The 22,977-nt window shown below is 42.2% G+C and overlaps 2 protein-coding genes across 2 annotated transcripts in view; one reads left to right on the top strand and one right to left on the bottom strand.

The window, feature by feature from the left end:
* The first annotated feature begins 3,142 nt into the window (after nucleotides 1–3,142).
* The window catches only part of LOC122612253 (5-hydroxytryptamine receptor 2A), a 33,025-nt gene continuing 13,190 nt past the window's right edge, over nucleotides 3,143–22,977 (top strand). Inside the window, exons 1-6 of the mRNA XM_043785737.1 lie at nucleotides 3,143–3,335; nucleotides 3,545–4,240; nucleotides 6,901–7,034; nucleotides 9,291–9,400; nucleotides 22,517–22,706; nucleotides 22,779–22,916. Of these exons, the coding sequence (XP_043641672.1) occupies nucleotides 3,311–3,335; nucleotides 3,545–4,240; nucleotides 6,901–7,034; nucleotides 9,291–9,400; nucleotides 22,517–22,706; nucleotides 22,779–22,916 (1,293 nt within the window). The 5' untranslated portion in view covers nucleotides 3,143–3,310. The remainder of the gene's footprint in view (nucleotides 3,336–3,544; nucleotides 4,241–6,900; nucleotides 7,035–9,290; nucleotides 9,401–22,516; nucleotides 22,707–22,778; nucleotides 22,917–22,977) is intronic.
* On the bottom strand, nucleotides 7,144–9,030 carry LOC122612254. The gene is made up of 2 exons (XM_043785739.1): nucleotides 8,383–9,030; nucleotides 7,144–8,289 (listed from the first exon to the last, which is right to left on the bottom strand). Exons 1-2 carry the CDS (start codon nucleotides 9,028–9,030, stop codon nucleotides 7,144–7,146), a joined length of 1,794 nt encoding a protein of 597 aa, XP_043641674.1.

The raw sequence follows: 22,977 nt of genomic DNA, 5'->3' as shown, positions 1-22,977 counted from the left end.
GGTCAGGAGCAGAGTGCGGTGAACCAAAGTTGATTTATAGCCCTGTGCGTCCTGTGCCGCTGCTTCAAAGGACACACTGCATAAATATGCGATAAGCTCGACTATAAAAAGCGAGTGACATACCCACACACACACACACACTCGCAGCTGCTGACGCACACATGCTCGTCGAAACACATAGATACAGAAACAGTTGGCAAACACTTGCATAATGTATGCAGGCGACTGCCGGACAAGTTGCGAACCGCAACAAGTGCACTCACCATGGCTAAAATGGGACTGGGCGAGGGGCTCAGCGGGGCAGAGAGGTGGTGAGATGGTGAGGTGGTGGGGGGCAGGGTCAGACAGGTGCGGCTTGGTGTGCATTTAAGCGACATGTGTCGTCTTCACACTCAACTGCACTTCAAACGAGCCCAGCGCACGTGGCCAAGTTTTAGGATCTACTTCACAGTAGGCAACTGCAGTGATACCTCACTGTCACCGAAACTTGAATTGCATAATAGATGCAATTTACATTTGCAATATAATATTAGCCCGCTTTGAAAATAATTATTTTAGGTCTAGCAATGTATTTTTAAACTTAACTCTAAGTTAAAACAATCATTTATTAAATAATTAATTAAAATATATAGTAAAGCAATGAAACTTCCAAATGTGTTTTATAAATTAAGAAAATATTTGTACCTTTAAAAAGGGGTTTTACACAAAGTTTACATGTAGTTACCTTGAACGCCTGTGAGCTGGCATAAACTTCCGCATTAAGTCGACTTTGAACTTGAAAACGTTAGTTACACGGCCAATCGCAAAAGCGCATGCTGGCATTTGAAGGTTACTAAGGTGGAAACTTTTAGAACGCACATAGAATGAAGGGCCTCTTGCCACCCAGAAACCCCAGGCAGTTGCGTAATAGTGAGGCCGCTTTACGGGTCTCCATCTCAAAGGAATTCGAGGAGAATCTCCTTGCTTTGCTTCCATTTTTTGTTTCTTTTCTTTTTGGAAAATTGCATACAGCAGCTAAGATTCAAATGAAGACACGAAGGCACATATGTCAGACGAGACGCAACGCAAGTGGCTGCTAATGAAGCCGGTTTGGAAAGAGCATTAGCTGGAAAACTTGCCATTTGAGAGCGGGAAAAGCTGGAGCAGCAGCGTGTTCTTTGACAGGCATCCTTGGGAAACGCAAGTCAAGTGGCAGTTTAATGACGTTCTGTGCTTGGAGCTTCATGCGAATGCATAGAAGCGAGTTTTCCATGCACTTTACACATCAAAGAATATCAAATTACAGATTTGTTAACGTATTTCTGTTAAAGTTAAACGAGTTTTAGGTAAAAGAGAGCGGGACGTCAAAGAGAAATATGTAAATAATAGAATAAGATACTTTTAGAGTTGCGCTGTCAGCAGCATGTGCCGCCCTTTTACGTACAAATAATATTAGTAAGTTGGCCAAAGTCCCCGTTCTGAACTACTGGGCCATAAACTCGTGGGCATTAAACATGCAACATTTTCGCTTTGGGTTTTATGGCGCCGCACTGTGTTCTACATAAGAGCACGTATGCCACCCACCCGCGCACAGTTCTCGTAAAATTGTGAATACTTTTAGGTAAAATCAATTTGCCAATTAATGAATAAATAAAAATAAATAAAAATAAATAATTAAAAAATAAGAACTCAAAGCTAAAGACAAATTTATGAATTTAAATATACTTTCAGTTGCTTAGTCGAGAAGTGATCATGATATAAATATATACATCACATGTGCATTCATTAATCTATCTTCTAAACTCTATCTATGAAAGAAATATTAGATATTGAGGAAATATGGATTTTTTTATTTATTTTAATACGCAGATTTTACTTTAAACTATCATTACAAACTAGTTGGATGACCACAGTTGTAGCCGTACACTTTCAAGTAAATGCGATGACATCCTGGCAGGGCGGCTTTGGTCCTGGGGATCTGCTCCCTTTGCTCTTACTTGTATGCGTTTTAAATTTATTTTGCCGCCTGTGTCGCAGCATTGGAGCATTGGAGCATCGAAAGGCGAAACTGGAGGGGGCTGAGGGGGGCTGAGGGGAAATGGAGCCGCTGGCAATGGCGCCTGTCGCACGCACGCAAAACTTCCGCCAGTCGCACACATATGCGTAAATGCGTTTACGCGTGTATGAGGGTGTGTGTGCTTGAGTGTGTGTGTGTGTGTCAGGCCTGGGGGAAAAAAGAAAGAAAGGAAAGAAAATAAAGAAAACAACGCTTGGCATGCCAGTCTTCATATTTATTTATCGTGCCAAGTGATTCCGTGTAATTGCAGAAATTGCGTTAAATTATTTAACAAGCGGGCGCACCAGTGGCGGCATTTCAAATTCATTTACACTTTACGCACAATGCGGAAAGGAAATTGAATACAATAAATTTCACAGCCAAAAATGCTGCAGACCTGCAGGAAATTATTTTCCACCAGGCATGAGGGTCACAAAAAAAAAAGAAAGGAACAAATATGTTTTTGGGGGGGCAACCGCAGAAATTCAATTTGCTATTTATTAGTATTAGTTAGCTGTGCACGAGAATTTATTGTCTAATTGAATTCTTTTCGCTTTTCGCAGAATGCAGACACCAGATATAGGCAATCGGATGTGAAATTTACTTCAAGGATATGAAAATAGCCATCAAATGGGCCATAAACACACGACAGCAAACGGAAGAGCTTAAATAAACCAAAATGAGTACAAAACATCAGTAGCAAGCAACAAAGCCAAAGTCGGCAACAATCAACAGAACAAAAGCAACACTGCCACACAGAGAAATCTAAAGAAAACATAAAAAAAAACACAGAAAAGAGCACAAATAAGAGGAAGTCGGAAAGAAAAGTGAAAGCCAAAAGCCGAAATTGTAAACGCTCCATGTAAACACTCGAAAGCTCGTTAGGATAATACATCCTGCCCGGCACCGAGCACACGCTGGAACAAAAAGCAGCACCCGAGGAGAAAGTGGGGAAAGTGCGGCAAATAGGGAAAGCAGGGAGAGCGGTGAGAGTAGGGAAAGTGGGGAACGTGGGGAAAGTGTCACCATGTCCCGTCCCGCGTGTCTGAGTGGCCGCCAGCTGAAACAACGGCACCATCCCAAATGCCCGCCCACCCACACAGACACACACATGCGCCAGGAGGCCATTGCCATGGCTGTTGCCTTTACCGTTACCGTTACCGTTGCCGTTGCCGTTGCATAGTCGCGCTTCCGTTTCCGTCAACTCCTCATTTCGGCTGCGGCTGCAATTAAGCGAAGCGAAGCATCCCGAAAAACACACCGAGTATCCACAAAATGGCGCACGAGACCAGCTTTAATGGTGGGTACACATGAAGAATTTAGCAGTTACATTAGAGTTACATTAAACTGATATCCATTTACTGCCCTTTGAGGGTCTACTACAATGAAAAGCTTTTAAATAAAGAAGTCTAAATGATTATTATTATCTGAAAAATACATAAATTGCCTTTTCTCAGTGTAACTATGAGTATCTTCCATCATGTAAATCCCTTTTCTTCATCATTTCAGATGCGCTCGACTACATTTACATCGCGAATAGCATGAATGACAGGGCCTTTCTGATTGCCGAGCCGCATCCCGAACAGCAGAATGTCGATGGTCAGGACCAGGACGACGTGGAGCTGGAGGAGCTGGAAGACATGCCGGTCACGGAGGATGGCCAGCTAGAGGACTCAAACAACAACAACAGCAAGCGCTACTACAGCTCCGCAAAGAGACGAGCGGATTTGATAGGCTCCCTGGCGCTGAAACCACCGCCCACCGATGCGAACACCACCACGGCCACCGGCTCACCACTGGCCACCGCCGCTTTGGCAGCGGCAGCCGCCAGTGCCTCGGTGGCGGCCGCGGCTGCCAGGATCACGGCCAAGGCGGCGCACCGGGCACTGACCAGCAAGCAGGACGCCACATCCTCGCCAGCATCCTCGCCGGCCCTCCAACTGATCGACATGGACAATAACTATACGAATGTCGCAGTCGGACTGGGTGCCATGCTGCTAAACGATACGCTTCTGCTCGAAGGCAACGATTCCAGTTTGTTTGGCGAGATGCTCGCGAACCGAAGTGGCCACCTGGATCTGATCAACGGCAGTGCCGGGCTCAATGTGACCACCAGCAAAGTGGCCGAGGACGACTTCACGCAGCTGCTGCGAATGGCCGTCACATCGGTGCTGCTTGGCCTAATGATTCTGGTCACCATAATTGGTGAGTACTCACTGAAACCCGTATAAAACAAGAGGTACACTGGAAAAATTCCTTCTGAAAATACTGGAAAAGTTTATAATAGTAATTGAAACGTTAAAACAGAAAGCTGAAAATCTTTCAAATGTAACAAAACTTTGAATTTAAGTAAAGTTACTTTTTCATATACTCCATGCTGAGCGTTCGTTATTATTTTGAGTGTAAGCCAAAGCCCAAACATAGACATAATTATTTCAGTCGCTCAGCGAGCCCTACCACCCAAAATAAATTCCACGAATGCCAGTCTCAGGCACGCGCCTTCTGCTCGCCTCCTAATCCTTGGGGAATATGGCAAACAATTCAATAAGGAGGACCCGGAGGGACTTGTCGGGCGCCTCGGCTTCAGTTGTAGATAATAAAATACGCGTAACTGATATTTATGATACTGGCAGGGCATTTTATATTATTTATTATTGTTGTTATTATGGCTCAGATGCTGAAGCAGCATCAGCAGCATCAGCAGCAGCAGCAGCAACAGCAGCAGCATCAGCTCAGTCTCAGTTATTAATAAGGCAGCTCAATGACGAGGAACCAAATGTGGAATGAGTCGACGTAGACGATTCGCATTGGGAATGGGAATGAGGCCGCTTTTGTTGTTGGCTACATTCATTACACGCATTTAGCCATAAATCCGATGGCAAACAAACCGGCATCCATCTAGGCAAAGACATGCCGCATTAAAATTGACAGTCAATCAATCAATCACAGTGTGCCCCCCGCCCTTCACTTCAATTCAAGTCGAGCGGGAAACTTTATGTTCACGTTGTAAAATCCAGAACAAAATGTATCAAAATCAGGCAGTAACAAATGAAAATGAGGCGAGGAAGCAAAATAAGCAGAGCAGCCGGCTGAAATTGATTTCATTAATTTAAGTAGATTTCATTTCATTTCATTTCGTTTCGTATCGTTTCATTTCGTTTCATTTAAAACGGGCAGCACACAGAAGTCAAGAGGCAAATAAAAATAACGAGCGCTGAAAAGTATGCTACGCTTTTTAACGCCACTCCGAAAGGATCCTGAAGTCTGAATTGAGCTGGAAGCCATTCACATGTCTCGCTTCCTCTTGCTTGTTTCCATTTTGATTTCCTACTAATTTGTGTTTATTTAGTTTTCCCTCTTCCTTCCTTCCTTTCTCTTTCACTGGCGTCCCATTCCGTCTTTTAGTTTTCCTTTCTTGCCGCCGAGCTCGTCCGCTTTTGAACTTTTGCATTTTTTAGTCGCCTTCCAAGTGGGACGGCAGCAGCATTTAGCATTTAAAAAGAAAATGCTAATGAGTCTTAATGCTAATTTTAGCTAGATTGCTTCACGCTTTCGGTCACTCGGCAGCAGCCAAAAAAATAGAATGAAAAGTAACCGGAATAAAATGTCGACTTGGGGGTTGCCAAAAATGTATGAATTTAATGGTTTTAATACTATTTGAGCCACTTATTCGTTTTTGTGCTGATTTGGAAGAGTTTTTAGAGATAGAATTTATAAAGTGTTAAGCAGATTTGATCATTTTTATTAACCCTTTATTTTATTAATTTAATTAAATGTGCACTTTCATAACTCCTGCTAATAAGCATGAACATCTGACTTACTCCTAGAACTTTGGAACACATTAATGAGTGTCTTAACGCAAATAGTGAGTTTTGTTGAATTTTACACCATTACACTACCACCCCATGATAAGATTATAAAAGCCTTGCCGGGATGCAATGCCTCGAGTGACCCCCGTGGTGAGGGCACTGCATGGAACTGAGAAACTGAGAAACTGAAAAACGCAAACAGCTGGCAGACATGAGGCTCGTCTACTTGCCTTCACTTTGACACTCAAGTATCTAATTGCATGTACGTAGGGTGGTGTGTGTGTGAGTATGTGTCTTGCGTATCTGTGTGTATCCAGGCGGGTGTGAGTGCTGTGTGTGTGTGTGTGTGCGAGCCCTCCTGCCGTCGACTGCCGGCGGATTCAATGCCACAAATTGCATGTCTCGCACCTGTAGTGGCTGTCTTTCTCCTGCAGCCTCAAGTGCACCACAAGTAGTCGGCGACACAGTGGCAGCAAAGGTGGGGCAAAGCTGGTGAAAGAGTCGAGAAAACTCAGGAAAAATAAGCGCACCAGCAGACATCAAAGGTGTGCTGTCCTCACCCGCGGCGCTCCCCTAGACCATCATCCATCGAGCATCCCAGAAACCCCTTACGTCAATTTCACACCCTTCATCCTCGTCTCGGGGCTTTTGGCAAAGTTTACGACAGCGCGATTAGCTCATGTCGTTTATTTTGGCTTTTGTGAACTTTCTCTTTGTCTGCCAGCTCGAGTGCAAGTGGAATTGCAACAGTGCAATGCTGAGGGACATGCTTAATAAGATTCCCATTCTCGACGTCCATAGAAGTTTGTCAATTCCCCAAAAAGTTTATCTGTGCCGCTGAGGTTCATGGTTTCGTTCGTTCGGTTTTTTGGTTTTCGGTTTTCGGTTTTCAGTTTTCGGTCATCAGCTGCAGCTGGAATTGAATTGCAAACTTTTCGCCTCAAGTCAATTTTCGCAATTAGGCTGCTAAAAGTCCTGCACCCACTAAAATCGACCCCATTTCCGTTTCTCCTGCTCTTCATTTAATTCAGTGTGCCATTTCTTCGATCTTTGCAGGCAATGTCTTTGTCATAGCGGCCATTATCCTGGAGCGGAATCTGCAGAACGTGGCCAACTACCTGGTGGCCTCATTGGCCGTCGCCGATCTCTTCGTGGCCTGTCTAGTGATGCCCCTAGGAGCAGTATACGAGGTAAGTGGAGGTGCCCAGAAAGCCAAAGCAAAGTGCTAGATTTATTTGAAAATTAGACATTTACATGATTGCACACATCAACATAACTATCATATATGTATGTTTTTGTTTAATTTCTACGACGATATCTATTCTGCACCAGTTCACCAACGAACGTTAATGTGGCGAGCACTAATCCTAGAATATAGACCCTTATGAAATTTGAAAAAAACTCAATGGACAGCGGCTTCCAAATAGTGGAGTCTACGGGCAACTTGTTCAAGTTATTAACATCACAAAACTTCTTGAAGCCCACATGAAGCCATCTTTTCCCGAGGCCAGACTCTATGACCCGATAGAAGAAATTATTAAGCATGAACCTAAAAGGCGATTTCGGATTCAAGGGCAGGCCCAAGATACGCCATTTGGAGCACAGTTCCTCGCCACCAATCTCGAATTGGTGTTTGGTCATTTGCTGTTGGTAGAGGCGAAAGACCTCCCAGTTGTGCGACTGCACCACATATACGTAGCTGTTGTTCAAGGTGATGACGTGATGCAAATAGGTCGGTTCATCCACAAGCACCACCAGATCCGCCAGTGAACTGGGCATAAAGTTGTCCTTGAAGGCCTGTGGAATTGTCGGATCTGCGGTCATAATCTGCAGGCCACTCGCTCTCATGGTCTCGACATTTCTGATTGGTGTCTCATAAAAACCTGTTGTTAGGGCGCTGCTTGTTATGGATATATTCGAACTCAGTAGGATATTCACGAGTAGGAATATAAACACTTCTATCCACCTATCCACCATGGGTAGGCGCTCTAAAACATTGTTGGGCAGCGGAATACCAAAAAAAAATCGGAAGGTACCAAACAAGGCAACCAAAAACAATCGAGGGCGATGCGAGAAGAACTTGATCACGAATACGCCAACACTCGACAAAAAGGTGAGCCTGAAAACACCGGGACTAATCAGCCTGTCCAAGAATCTGCTTAAGGGAACCATCCTGTGATTCGCGACCAACAGACAGGTCCGTGAGTGCAACACCATGGGGCTGTACTTCAAGACAGCAGTGCCCACAATATATGTCGCATTGCCGAATTTAAAATTATCTGTATGCTGATAGTTCTCGTACTTGGAGGTCTGCCTTCCTGGAACCGGAACAATTTCCGTGGTCATATTTAGGTGACGCATAAAGTTAATGATGAACAGACCGATGGGGCCGGACACACTGATGTTGCCCCCGCCAGTCACATCCGCTTGCTCCGATGAGTTGTACTGCAAGTAAATATAATTTGCGCTTACAATTTATGGAAATGAAACCATTTAATATTTAGTGGTGAAAGGTGTTAAAATGCCAAACGAACTCACCCAAAATAATGACGGAGAATCATCGATAACGTGTAGCACAAACTTAAAGTTGGAGTTTCGAATACTTTCCAAAAACGTGTTGGACCTGACCACTTTAAACTTTTGTATTTTTTCCAAATAAAAGTAGTTCCATATCTCCATCTTGAACTCGCCATGTACCATTAGAAAGGTACAATCAATCGACATATTCCAGAGTAGTGCGAATACCTCTTCAATAAAGTCCATTTCAACGGACTTATTTGTGTTTGGTGTAGCATACACAAGGATATACATATTATCTGAGTAGCGAGATTTTGTGGCATTGAGAGTACTGAATATTGGATCATCCAGGCCACTAAAGAGAACAATCCGAATATTGGCATTAGCCAGTTTGTGGTACTTAGCCGGCTGTAGATTGGATCCAACCGTATTAACGGGTATATATCTGTCCATAAGGCTCCGCTGGATGGTATGACTTATGTTGATGCAGCCCGAAAATATCGTAACGGACTGTAGTCCAAATATCGTTCCCAAGAAGTAGGTCACTTCCAGCAAGTAAGGCATTTCCGAATCCAAGCTGTTCTCAAGTTCTCCGACGGGAATCTGCATATTGCTGCTGGCCAAAAGGCCAAAAAGTATAAAGTTCCGTAGGAAGAAACGACTCCCCATGGCTGCTTTTCCACTTTGACTCCCTCGTTCGAAAGTTGACCCTTTATAAAGCTTGGCAATCCTTGTTTGCTTTGTTATTAGAAGCCATTACATTTTACACTCCATACTTGGGGAGCATCAAATTTAATAAGCCATCAACTTTTATTGTCTATTTGACTAACCAGCTTTATGACCACATACCATATACCCTTTTCATTCAGTTTTCCTTCTTTGTGACCATATACCCTTTTCATTCATTTTTCCTTCTTTTGTGACCACAGATCAGCCAGGGCTGGATACTGGGTCCGGAACTGTGCGATATCTGGACTTCGTGCGATGTCCTCTGCTGCACTGCCTCGATTCTGCATCTGGTGGCCATTGCCGTGGATCGGTAAGTAATTACTAAGACCCACCATTACCACTTCCGGCCCCCATGATAAATTGCCCCACAAAATCAGCTTGTAAGTGACGTGTAAGACAAGCCCGGTGGGTCGTTCGCTAAATATAGATATATATGCGTACTTATGCCGAGATATGTGGGAAAACGTGTGTGTGAGTTAAGCGAATCAATCAATCAAGTTTTGAACATGTTAAATCTCTTTACAAATCCAGTACTGTTCGAAAAAATACACCGAAAACACTCAAATAAGTTGTTAGAAGTACCGACAGATGAGTGCCCTGTAAGCAATAAACAAAGTGCTTCCTTTATGGTTACCCGCCCGGCGAACTTCAAAGACTGTTGCGGTTGCTGTATAGTTTGTTTTTCACATTTCGGTTTCCCAAACAACCAACCAACCACTCACTTAACTGTCATCTGATGGCTATATCAATTTTAAATTTATATATATCTCGATGCCATGGCATATGGCAGGCAATGATACATATATGGGAACATGGCTGGCTGCATGCCATCAATCAATTTGCAGCAAACATTTCAATCAATCGATTAAAAAATAGAACGCAAAACGGCAAACAACAAAGGGCGAACGAGGGGGCGTGGCCAGGGCATGGAACAGTGAAAAACGAATGGCATTATTCACTTGGAAAAAAAAAGAAAGAAAGGGGGAGAGTGGAGAAAGGGGTGGGCACTTTGAACTCGTTGTCGATGCGAATGTCAATTTTATTGTCAAGCATCCAATGCCAGCTAATTTTCGTGCACTTGCCACCAATGACAATGGCAATGGCACTAGGAAAATGTTTTCCACAGCGGCGGCAGCGGGAAAATCGGAGAAAAAGCTGGTGTGGTGTGGAAATATAGTTGGCCTGGCTGGCAGTTTTATGGCCACTTAGCTGCAAGATTGGCGCAATTTTCCAATCGGCCCGCGTATACACGGCGTATACGTAATGCCGTTTGAATGCCGCTGCGACCCGTGACTCTTTTGCCGCTTGTTGTGTGTTTGTGTGTTTAATGAACACTCAAATGCAAAGGCCACGCCACCTACCCTACACATCCTCCACGGACCGTGTAATTTCCAAAATGTTTGCTGCACTTGACCGGGTAATTTCATTTTATTTGAAACTGGGCCCGAAGCTGTGCGCTTCCAGCTGCTATGCCCGCCAATTCCCGCATGAACTGAAATTGTATGGCCGCATTAATTGGCTTAGCTGCAGGTCGATGCGGGCCAATTATTTGGCGGTTTCAATTAGAGCCACCGGACGACCAGCCTGGCCATAAATAATGCAAATCGCTTTCTTTGCTGCTGCAACGTGGCGTATACGCAACGCGCGGGGGCAGCTCATTAAAATCGAACCGCTCACATGCGGAGAAAACATAGGTACACAATTGGGCGATTTATTTCAATTTAACGAACTTACATATGTAAATTAAATATTTGCATAATTATTTTGTTTACAAAATCAAATTACTTAAACAATATATGTACATAGTTGAAAGATTTTATATAATTGTTGAAGATTTCTCTCTGTGCAAGAAAGCAGAGCGATGAATTGATATTTGTTTTTGTCACTAATTAATGCATTCAAATGCTTCGGAATGGCTGCACCGCATTTGTGAAACTCGTTGCGCAACCGCCAAGCGGCGAATTTAATTGAACTTCCACACAATGTGCTTTTGAAAACTATTCCTTTGCATGAGAGTGGAGTTTAGACCGGTGGTCGTACAGGAGGGCTTCAAAATATATATATATCCGAAAAAGGACACGCTGATACCCTGTGAGGTGGCTGTCAATTGGCAAATTGAAGCGCTGGCGCCGCAAATTGCCTGTCAATAAACAAAGCCAAGTGATGCTTAGATTTCGCATGCATATCAATCAGCCGAAGCTCCGGCTTTAACAATCCCCCCATAGTAGAAGTGCCGCCCCCATCTTTGGCACCTCGCAGACGCCACTCGCCTGTCAGCCGGACACCGAAAAGAAAGTCCAAGTCCAAGTCCCACTTCACATTATGATTGTATACCGTATACCGTATTCCGTATTTATGGAGTGGGCATTGGGGCAGTGGCACTTCCATTTCTGCTGGCAAGTATGCAAATGACGAGGCATGACAGCCAGTGATGATGATTTGCCCGAGTGCCACATCATCGTCAAGATAAAAGGCCTCCGGCTCAGGTCCAGACTTTTTGGGGCTCAAGTTGAGTGAAGGAGTAGGAGGGGAAACAATTACCCCGAGAGGGCTTTAGGGCACATTTTATTTGTTAGTTGTCACTAGATATTTAAAATGGAAAGTCTTTGTTTTATCACCAAATGAAATGAAAATTAATGTGCTTTTAAGCAAGGCAGCAGGCATTTACAGGCAGGACGACGAAACGAAACGAGATGGAAGCGGTGCATTAATAAATTAAGTTTGTCAAATGGTCCACAAACTCTGCTCGCCCCAAACCGGATGATAAATAGTTGCCGACATTCGACTACAATAATATTTGCAAGTATTTGCCGTTAGGACAGCCAAATCTTTGACAATACGATGCTGGGACATTTGCGAGTGGGGCAAAGGGTGGGGGGGTAAGTGGTTAACATTTTCCGAGTTCATTTTCCATGTCAGTAATTTTTAAGCAATTAAGACAGAGTGCCAACAGTATTTGCGGAAGCTGGCGATTCGAGGGGTTCACAGATGGCAGAGGGCAACCGGCATATAAAAAAGAACACGAAGCCGTGAAACAAGTGAACTGAGCAGCAGAGCCAGAGAATTTTTCCTTTGCTATTTGCCAGCACAATAAAGCCTGTACACGGGGAAAAACAATTAAATAATTAAAAATTGTATACTTTTAAGCAATAATATATGGTGCAAACTAAAGCTGAGTGTGCCCAGATTGGCATAAAAAGCAAGTGTGACTGCGCCACAAAAAATGAGGTGACAATTAGTACATTTTTAAATTAATTGGATGTAAGCAAACATGTTAATTCACTTTGGTAAACACAAGGTATTTACACTAAAATAATTTTAAAATAAGCTTGTAGATCGCTCCATTTTTTGCTTGTGTAACAAGAGAAAACCAAAAATTGGGATTCGGCACCGACAAATGCCGCCTGGACATTAATCTTCATGGCACTGACCCAACGTTTCGGCCGCTTCTGTCGAATGCCGTTAGTCCTCGGAATATATGCACATATAGAACAGGCTCTGTTACGCATACACTCATACACTCGTACAGTGGGAGCTCGATGTGCATAAATTTCATGCTCTGCATGCTGCTGCTGACGTCATTATTAGTGGCAGCACACGAAACCAACAACAAAAGCATCGGCTGGCCGCACCGAATGATAAATGCCTCGCGGCTTTGCGTTCCACGCTGCCCCCTTTTCAAAAGCATTTAAATGCCAAGTTTTCGCAGAGGCCCACAGAATATGCCCCCCCTCCTTCATCTTGTTCCCTCACCCCCCCTGGTAACCGAGATCCTGGGACTATATCCTGATTGCTGACTGCTAACCGCATTGACCAACAGTTTGTCGGCCATGTTGCTGCCGAGCTCATGTTGCTCGTGCGCATCGCTGCTCATGTTGCACATGTGCTGTTGCTGCTGCTTTTGTTGCTGCTGCTGCTGTTCGCACATTTATGACATATTCAATTAAATTTCAATTAAGTTTACATAGTTTTTACGTAAATATTTTACAATTTAGCACTTAAAACGTAATTACATGTTCATATTCGCTGCCATCGTCGATGCACTGCACACCAAGCTGCTATCCTCGCAGTCCTTTTTTGGTATCGCTGTTGTTGTTGCTGCAACTCTAACCACAAGTGCAGTAGAACAATAAGGATAACAGCTACAACTACAAATACAACTGCAACTGCGTCCCATGTGCTGTGTGCCATGTGTAATTGTAATTGCTGTTGTCATACGATTACTTTTTTTTTTTTGTTCGGCTTGGTCGAAAGCCAAATGCTGAATGGAAAAAAGTATACAACAATGGGGACACGTTTAAATTTGCATGCCAGCGAATTTCCGGAATAAAATTCAAGGACTTTGGATCATTTGTTCCACATTTAAACGTACTACCAGACTTATTTCAGATATAATACTGAGATTTTAAATCAAGCAATTAAATGGTTTTATAGAGTTGTTGATTTAAAATAATAAAGCACAGCTTAAATCTTACGACGTCAGTGCATTTTATAATCAGCTTTCGGTATTTCATTAAATTTACTCACAGGTATTCATGTGGAATTTTTCAAGCTAATATTTTGATTCACTTAGCGCAAATGAGAAAACTTTTCGCTGCCACTGTGCACGCTCGGCTAAGTGCATTTCCACATTGTACTTATTTTACATAATTTTCATACTGTCGCGTTGCGTTTTAGGCAATGGCTCCTGGCCACCAACGCCGACCCCTGACCCCCTGGCCTCTTACCCCCTGACCCTCTGACCCCCCTGACCCTTGAGCATTAACCCTTGCAACCGCATAGCCGCAACTTTCATGGGCGGTGTAAAATTGGTTGTGTGTGTGGGGGGGGGTGCACTTTTGTAATTGCACAAATGTTGGAACAATTTTTGGGACAACGGACACGGAGGTGGCTGGACAAGCTCAGCTGGCAGATTAGGGATTGGCCTGAACAAGAGCATAACCTTAATTAAATTGGCAGTTAAACAAACGCATTTAACAGTATAATTAGTTTTCCTGGCTTGCTCACATACACACACATACACTTACTCATACTGACTACGCTTCATTTGCCTTAAATGTGGGATGGTTGTGTGTGATGTGTACTTTGTGTGTGTCTCTCTTTTCAAATGTTTAATGAGACAAAGTAGCAAACAGAAGACGCAAGACAGGGCAATAACAACACAAACAGCAAAGTTACCGAGCAATAAAACCGGATATGTTACTAAGACATTTACGTTATCTTCTAAGCCCTACAACAATAAAACAAACCTACACATGCACATGGACAATAAGTATGAGGACAAAAAAAAGGGAAAATGTTAATAATATAACTAAATTGTAATATAATTAGTCGTTTATATTATTACTTAATATTAAACTAAGTTATTTTTAGCATATAATAACAGGTTTATAAAAATACTTACAATTTTTGATGTATATTTCCTTATATATATTTCTAAAGTATTGCCTAAGTATTTCTCACTGTGCAGGCCTCTGTATGCGTTTCCAGAAAGTAATAGTTACAACGACATACGCAATGAGGTGTTTGTGACATTTAAAGCTGGGATTTCCCTTCCCCCTCCCTCCACCATGTCCTCTGTCTCTCTTTCACTCTGATGAACTCACAAACAAGTCAAGTTCATAAAACAAACAAACTGAAATGGCTTTAAGTGCTGCCTTCTGTGCATGCGTGTGTGTGACTGCATGTGTGTGTGTGCGTCAGGCTGTCTGTGTGTAAATTAGGGGCTCATTCAATCTCGATTAGAAGGGCTTGACATAATTCTAATGATTTATGCATTTGAGTGGCAACATCACAGAATGCCTCAATCAATATTTCCCCAGTAAGCTCATGGCCATAAATGGCCAGCTTATATAAATTCGAGTGTGTATGTGAGTGTGTGCCTGCGTGCGTGTGTGTGTGTGTGTACGCTTGAGCAATCCTTAATTATAGCTAAAGTTTAGCTTGTGAAACGCATTGATTGCATACTTTTTTGGGGCCACTCAGATATTTACAGATTAAACGTCAATAGGGAAAATGAACTGACTTCGAAATGCCGAGTTACGATTTCCTCAATTTAATTGATTCTGCATCCGTTTGAGACAACTTTTCAAATGAAATGTCAAAGCAATTAGAGAACAAGCTGCACAAGACCGCAGAGCTTGTGTGCTTGCAGAAATTTTATGAATATTTCCATTTAAACTGGCAAACCACGAAACCAAAAAAGGGAAGGGGATATGCTATATATGTAGCATAGCAGACAGAGTGGAGAGCAGAGTCCGACCAACCGCAGTCAAGATGAATTACAATTCTATAACTGTCACTGTGCGGCTAACCCCAAAAGTGCGTAATTTCAATTTGGCCAAGTTCTTTCGCCTCTACGTTTTTGTTTGTTTCGGCGCATAAATCAAAATAATGGCTGCTCTGCTGGGATGATTAATCAGTGCAGAGCAGAGTAAATTGAATTTCAAATAAATCAAATCAAATAAAGGAAAATGGCAAATGGAAAATTAAAGAGGAAAATGAGAAGGAATAGCAGAAATTCTAAGGCGTGACCGAAGATAAATTAAAATTTTCCAGATAAATTAAAAGGCCAACCGTAAAGTAAATGCATTAGTGAAACTAAGAGAAAGTCCTTTCATTTTACCTCTTGCTAGTTGCACTGCAAAGTTTGTGGTTTTTATTAAGCCATAAGCAACCTTAGCGTTTGCCTTAGCGTTTGTATTTATTTTTGAGTTTAGCCCAGTTTGCCGTTCTAGCCATGTGATTAATGGTTGGTTTTTTGGATATTCGGCCCCCACCAAACTTCTCGAGCTTTTGCGTGGGGCAAAACTTTCACCGAAACCACAAGGACTAAGCCGGAACCGTAGTCAAAGTGGCGAAACTCCAAGGCAAATGGCCAAGTGAACAGGGCCAAGAAGCCAGCAAGCCAGCAAGCCAGCAAGGCAGCAAGGCAGTCAACCAACTGGTTAATTCATTGTTGCCCCTTGAACACGAAATTCCGCATCGAATGCCACCCGCTGATCCCCAAAGGAAACATGAAAATCCACTTTGTCAAGACTTTTGTCTTCGGATTGAGCCCCGGGAAATCGTTTTCTAATTAGGGATTACATTTTCTCCCTCGCCACGGAGGTCATAGCCATAGCTTCTTTGTTGCAGCCACAGTCACAGCCACAGCGTTCGGCATGCAACACGCAAATTGCTGCACAATTATGCAAGACGGATGGAGGCAACGTCCGAGTAACAACGACAATTAGGCTTATTAAATATAATTAAGTGTCCGCATCGCGAAGTCGTCAACCTGAATCGGAGTCCCGCAAATTATGCAAATCGTTAGAATATGCAAAAACCTCTAACCTGTAACCTGTAATGGCCTTAATTCAACTTAATCGACTAAGCCGTTGACCCGGAATAATACACGCCGCATAAGCTAACATATTTAAAATAATCACTCGTTCTACCAACTAAACAGCATTTTAAGAGCGGTTGAAAATTGGCTTTGCTTGTCGAAAAATGTATAAATTTAGACTTTGAGTTGATCATTTCTAATTCATGTACATATATATGTTTATAATAGCAATATAAGTTTCTTATAATTATATCTCTTTATAACATTGTAATTAAAAGTTATTCAGACCTGTAGATCCTCGGGTCATTTCTAGAATTTCAGTTGAAATACGCTGGTTTCAACAGGAAGTCCTTTCTGAAATGGGAGCTGCAGTGGTTCCACGGGTATTTTCATATTGAGCTCTTAGTCGGATGTATGCACTCAATGCAATGCGAATGCGAATGCAAATACTCCCGGCAGACATACACAGCAGAGTACACACCGAATTAAAAACGAACCGAACGCAAGGATATTCAGGCACGCATAAGGACTCGCAGGAAGCGCAGCAGGGCAGCCAGACAGTAATCAGCACACTTGGATGCACCCCACAGGCGCATGGAGCCCAAGGATTCGTATTTGGGGAGCAGCCAGCAGACTTTGCCTGTCCTTTGTTTTCTTCTTGTAATTTACATAAGTTTCTCGTGTGCCCATCGCCTTTTGTCAGCGCGTGTGTGTTTGTGTGTGTGTGGGTGTGTGTGTGCCAGTCGTAAATTACAATTGCTGGCCTCCCTTTGGGGCACGCATAGGTTACGCACGCAACTCTCACACACACACACACGCTGATGGCACAGCTGAGGGCAGAAAAATAGGGCTTCCCTTTAAAAAAAAACTAAACTTAAAAATAAGGGATTTCAGTTTTTATGACATTAGCTTGTCCAAATAGAAAGGTGATAAGATATGTATCTATTTTTTATATACAAATTAAGTAATGCTATATATATCAGAATAGATCAGATTCAGAGCTGAGTATATACATTGTTTTGTATATATTATGCAGAAATATAGTTCCAAATTTTCGCCCACAATTGTACACATACTCGGAGTCGAAGAAAGGGTCCTGTAATCAAGAAAAGACGCATCCTGCAGCAGCTGTGCGGCAACTAGAAAACTTTTAGCGTGGCCCAGCACAATGTTTTATGGATAATTCCTGTTGCGTTTATTAAAAGAATAAACCAAACTTGCCGTTGCTCTATATGCGCACAAAAACGGGGAAATTAACCGAGTCGTGGAAAAGCCGGAAACGAAAAGAGATATAAAACAGTATAAAGTTATATATTTCAATAAGAATTTCAGGCGGATGGGGAGGGGGAGGGGATGCGCGGCATCCAAGCCCTTTTGCCCTGCAATATTAAACTCTGTTGACCGAAAAAAAGAGCTCTTGAGCAGCGGAATGCGGTGAGCCGGCTGGCCATTTTCCTTGGAACTTGGAACTGGGAACTTGGCCACGTAAGCACGTTTTAAATTGAATTTCGCTGTGGGCCAGCCGCTTGTCAGCACAACGGAGGCATTGAAAACGGGGAACCCGGGAAAATTTCCATCAAAACGAGGCCCAGTGGCTGTAATCCTTATGGAAAAAACAAAGCAGCAGCACAGAGTGGAGAATATAAGTGGCAGAAATGTGACAAGTAAAAATAGTCAACAGTTCACAAAGCTTTATTTAATAACATATTTTACCATTAAATCATTCAGTTTCCGGTTCATTGAATTTAAATTGGTTTGTTAGTAAAAAGTTATTAATGTCGTCTCTAACTGAACAGAAAAAACATGATTTAATGACATTTACTTCGCTTTTTTCACTCCTTTTTTTTAATCAAAGTTTCCACATGATGCTAGTGATAACAATTATCAATTACATATTTTTTCATGTGTAAATAAAATGGTAAATAAATTTAGTTGTTTAACATAATAAATGTTGTGTTTTTAATCAATTTTTTTATTTTAGAAACATTAATTGGTAAGGAGATATTTGCGGTAGAGTTTAGGAGTTATATGCTTTAATTGCAATGCAGCTGCCAGGTGAAGAACAAATATTCGGAGGTGAAAATGGGATGGCCGTCTATTGTTTTACCGCAGCCATTGTTAAGTGCAAGAGGGAACAAGTAGTTTTACAAAAATTTAATCATGCCACAGATGCCGCAGGGCTTAGAACAAAACAAAACTATTACCGGCACATGTGAACCCATCAACCCAGCTATTTTCCCATTTTCCTCTTGTGCGCAGCACAAAAAAAGTGCAGCCGCAGGTGAATAAAATCCACTTTTTGTTTATGCTTTTGTTTTGCCTTTTTTTTTGTTGTATTATTCCATACTCTACGCTGAGCTGATTTCGAATGTAATGCAATCGTTTAGCCGAGTGGAGATATCAGCAATATAAAGGGGAAAAAGGGGAAAAAATTTCCCACCTACCTATGTGTTGGAAAAATAAAGTCATAAAGCATAAAACGTAAACAGCAGGCGACAGGCATCAAATATGCATTGAAATGGGAATTGCAAAAAGCGCCATGAAGCGATCCGATGCGAAGATAAATATTGACTGTCACCACTTGACAATATATAAAATTTCAATTTCAATTAATTATGGACGGCTTGTGAAGCCAGTCGCATTCTCCGCCTTTTGTTCTAAATGGATTTGTATTAATGAGTTTGTGGCCTGTGTGCAAATAAATTTCCACTCACTGCATTGTGAATTTTTAATGGCTTTCTTTAAGCATTTCTTTACGGCTTTCTTAAGTTTATTAGGCCAACCTTTGCTAAATATGCTCACAACATATTAACAAAATTAATGATTGTGCTTATGAAGCCAAAATGATTTGGAAAATATTAGAAAAAAAAAACGTACATCCTTTGCTTAGACATCCTCCAACCAACCATTATTTTCTTTTCAATTTTCTCGCCTTAGGCAGCTACAAGAGTAATGACTTTCTTGTGTGCTAGGCGCGCAATTTTGAAATGCATTAAAAAAGTGTTACACTCGAGTGCCGCACATTTATCACACACTCTAGCCCAAAAATGAAAAGAAATCATTCACACACACTTGGGCATAGACAGGATATAATGGAAAAAATCGCATTTAAATTGTTTAGCTGGCTCACAAATAAATCGTTATAATTCATCACTCAACTTAACTTTGGTGACGAACGTCGCCAGATACACTCGCCCAAAATTGATTGACTTCAATTTAATTGAATCTTATCGGCAGACATAGCCGACGGGCATATTTCATGCTATAACAAATTATTATCCACTCCTCGTATGAGTTACACAAATTGCGGAACGGCAATACTTTCACGAAAGCATGACAGACACTTTATTAGGTTTCGCTATTAATTTGCATAGATTTTTCATTGCCTATGCACGGCACAGCACAATCTTTTCAAAAAGCCTCCTTCATTTTTTGTAGGAAAATAAAAAAGAGGCTACAAATACATCGAAATACATATATATATTCACGCGCCGCACTGACATCGAAATCGCAAAATTCCATTAATTTTAAGCAGTCAATCAAAATTGCCAACTTGAAGTCGATTATATTATGCTAATGAATTTGGGAGGGGCACACTGATGTAGACCGGCTGTTGGCCGCCAAAGTTGTCCTAGCCAGAGGACATGCCGGAATATATAAATCGTATATATCGTAATACGGAGACAGTCAGATTCAGGGCAGACATAAGTCATCGACCAACAGCAGCCATCATCATTCATTATTATTTATTATTTGCACACAGCACACATGGCGTATGCGTGATGGGCGAGAAGGAGTGAGCGGTGCAAATGGTGATCGTATGTTATTAAAACTTAATGAAAAATACACTTTAATGGAGATTTAGTTTGCAGAATTCCCACAATTAAGTGACACTTAATTGCTTTCACGCAGCGGCATTTACAAATATTTATAAAGCTGTCATTTAAGTGCTCAATTGTAGACAAATTAAATTATGCTCTATGGCCAAAAGGGCACTTCACATCGGTTTACCCTGGCCACATACATACGCACATAGATCCCATCTATGGCTCATTTCGAGTGCTTAGTCAACTCATTTGGCTGTTGATTTCCACTTACACGAGTACACACTCACACATACACACACAGAAACAGACAAACACACACACACACTAGCAAAGAGACTTTCTCAGCCATCTCGGCATGGCAATATAATATTTATTTATGCAAATTGCATTTAATTAATACATAAACATGTATTGGCCGGGGCATCATCGGGAGGCTGAGATTGTTTTTGGCTGCCGTCTTAAGCTCTGCGGTCGAGCCGCGGTATCTGAAAATGAAGGAAGCTCCAGCCATTACTTGTTAGCATTTGAGAAATTCTGAAATATGCGGTTTCCTGGCGTTAATTCCTGCAAGCCGCAACGCAGATGAGATGAAGCATATTTTTAGCCTCGGGCTCAAAGTCTGGAACACCGTTTTTTGTGGAATCTCTATGGGATTCCACTAGTAACTTTAAAGGACACGCTGTTTACTTAAAGGCTGTGGGATTTAACTGATTGACAAGCTTAAAAGTTAATATTAATATAACTAAAGTGCGTGGAACTAACACCAATAGTTCCCATAACGATTCCTGTTTAAATACCATTATATCCACGCTTTCCCCACGGCTATTAGCACTTTAATGGCAGCATCATCAGTGGCAGTGGCAGTGGCGCATTATACACAACGCTACCGGAATAGTGGAACTTACGGTGGCGTTTTCTATTTGTTCGAGTGTGTTGCCGACCACGTAACGTTTTAAAAACTCGTTTAGGAATGTTGTTCGGGCCAAAACCAAATGGGAAAATAGCTTACAGACAAACATGTGTAGCTGGACTCGAACGAATGGGGAATGCCCTCACTTCGGGGCCAGCAAGCGAGCATGAACGAAGATAGCCATTACTAACTCAATTTAAGCCAATGAAGTCGGAACTAACTGGGCCAAAAGCAAAGCCAAACATAAGAGAATGTGAGCTGAATTTCTGGCCTCATTAAGTGTGTAGTCCCCTAAGATGCTGCCAACCATTCGGCTTAAAAAGTTCTCGTTTTTATCCACAGCATCAATGAGTAGACTAACCTCACTTTGCCAAAGCTACGAAAAATGGAAATTTTTAAAATGCCTCCCACACAGACACGCACACACACACACACACACACCAACACTTTGACGCAGACATACATAAAACATGTTTTGGCCCGGTCGGCAAATAGAAAAAACCAACAAAAAAGGTTGTTACAAAGCGCTGCGGAAAACTGTTAGACGGAAAACTGGAATCACGGCGGGTACTTGCAAACACCCGCTCAAAATATTCGGGTGTCTGCAGGCACCCTGGTGTGCGCGCACCCGAATCAATGCGGCACTCTAGGTAGCGGGTACCGATCACACTCGCCACTCATAACGAAGGATAGGGAAGGCAAACATGCAGAAAAAGGCAAGTGCCCAAAAAGGAATGAGTGGCAAAAACACTCATTTATTTCTCGGAAACACCCGGGTGTCTCGCCAAACACCCGGGTGTCTGGTAGACACTCGAGTGCCTGTGGTAGCATAATTCCTGAAAAACGAAATATATTATGCCCAAAATCTGAAGATAGCCTCTTTTTTTGCATTCTTTTTACAGAAATTTAAACAACGCAAAATATACTTTTCTTTCTATATATTATATTATTTGCTTTGTTCAAATTTGTAATATTTGCTTCTATAAATGTATAATTTTATAAAAAGAATAATAATAATATAAAAAAAATAATAAATAAAATTGTATTACAAAAAAAAAACATGGAATATCGAACACCGTTTCTTTACCTTCTTTACTTTGGTCGGCCCCAGCCCATAATGTGGCCCTGGCGTATGATGAGTGGAGTAAGTGGAATGTGTGTATGTGTGTGTGTGTGTATCTGTAGGCAGCGCCTAGATTTATGCAGCATTTTATTTAAATTTCTGCGGTCTCGGATAATGGAGTAGCTAAGCGACCATGTTAAAGTGGCCGCAATTGTATATAAATGGGAAATGGGCTGCTACTCTATGATTTATATTTGATATTGTACTCTACTCATGGAATTTTGTTTCACTTTTTGCAGTTACTGGGCGGTGACCAATATAGATTACATCCACTCGCGGACCAGCAATCGCGTCTTCATGATGATCTTCTGCGTTTGGACGGCGGCGGTGATTGTCTCCTTGGCGCCACAGTTCGGCTGGAAGGATCCCGACTATCTGCAGCGCATCGAGCAGCAAAAGTGCATGGTCTCGCAGGATGTTTCCTATCAGGTGCGCACACAGCAAGGACCTCGACCATGCGAACGGTCTAATTTTAATCACATGGCCGTTGCCTTTTTCCAGGTATTTGCCACCTGTTGCACATTCTACGTGCCACTGCTGGTCATCCTGGCGTTGTACTGGAAAATCTATCAAACGGCCCGCAAACGCATCCATCGCCGTCGACCGCGACCCGTCGATGCGGCGGTCAATAATAATCAGGTAAAGTGCAGACTTCATATGCAATAAGCGTCATCGATTGACTGCCCTAATTGACCGGCCT

This window comes from Drosophila teissieri, chromosome 2R (genome assembly GCF_016746235.2).
Source record: "Drosophila teissieri strain GT53w chromosome 2R, Prin_Dtei_1.1, whole genome shotgun sequence".
NCBI classification, from domain to species: domain Eukaryota; kingdom Metazoa; phylum Arthropoda; class Insecta; order Diptera; family Drosophilidae; genus Drosophila; species Drosophila teissieri.
This window is presented reverse-complemented; position numbering and strand designations above follow the sequence as displayed.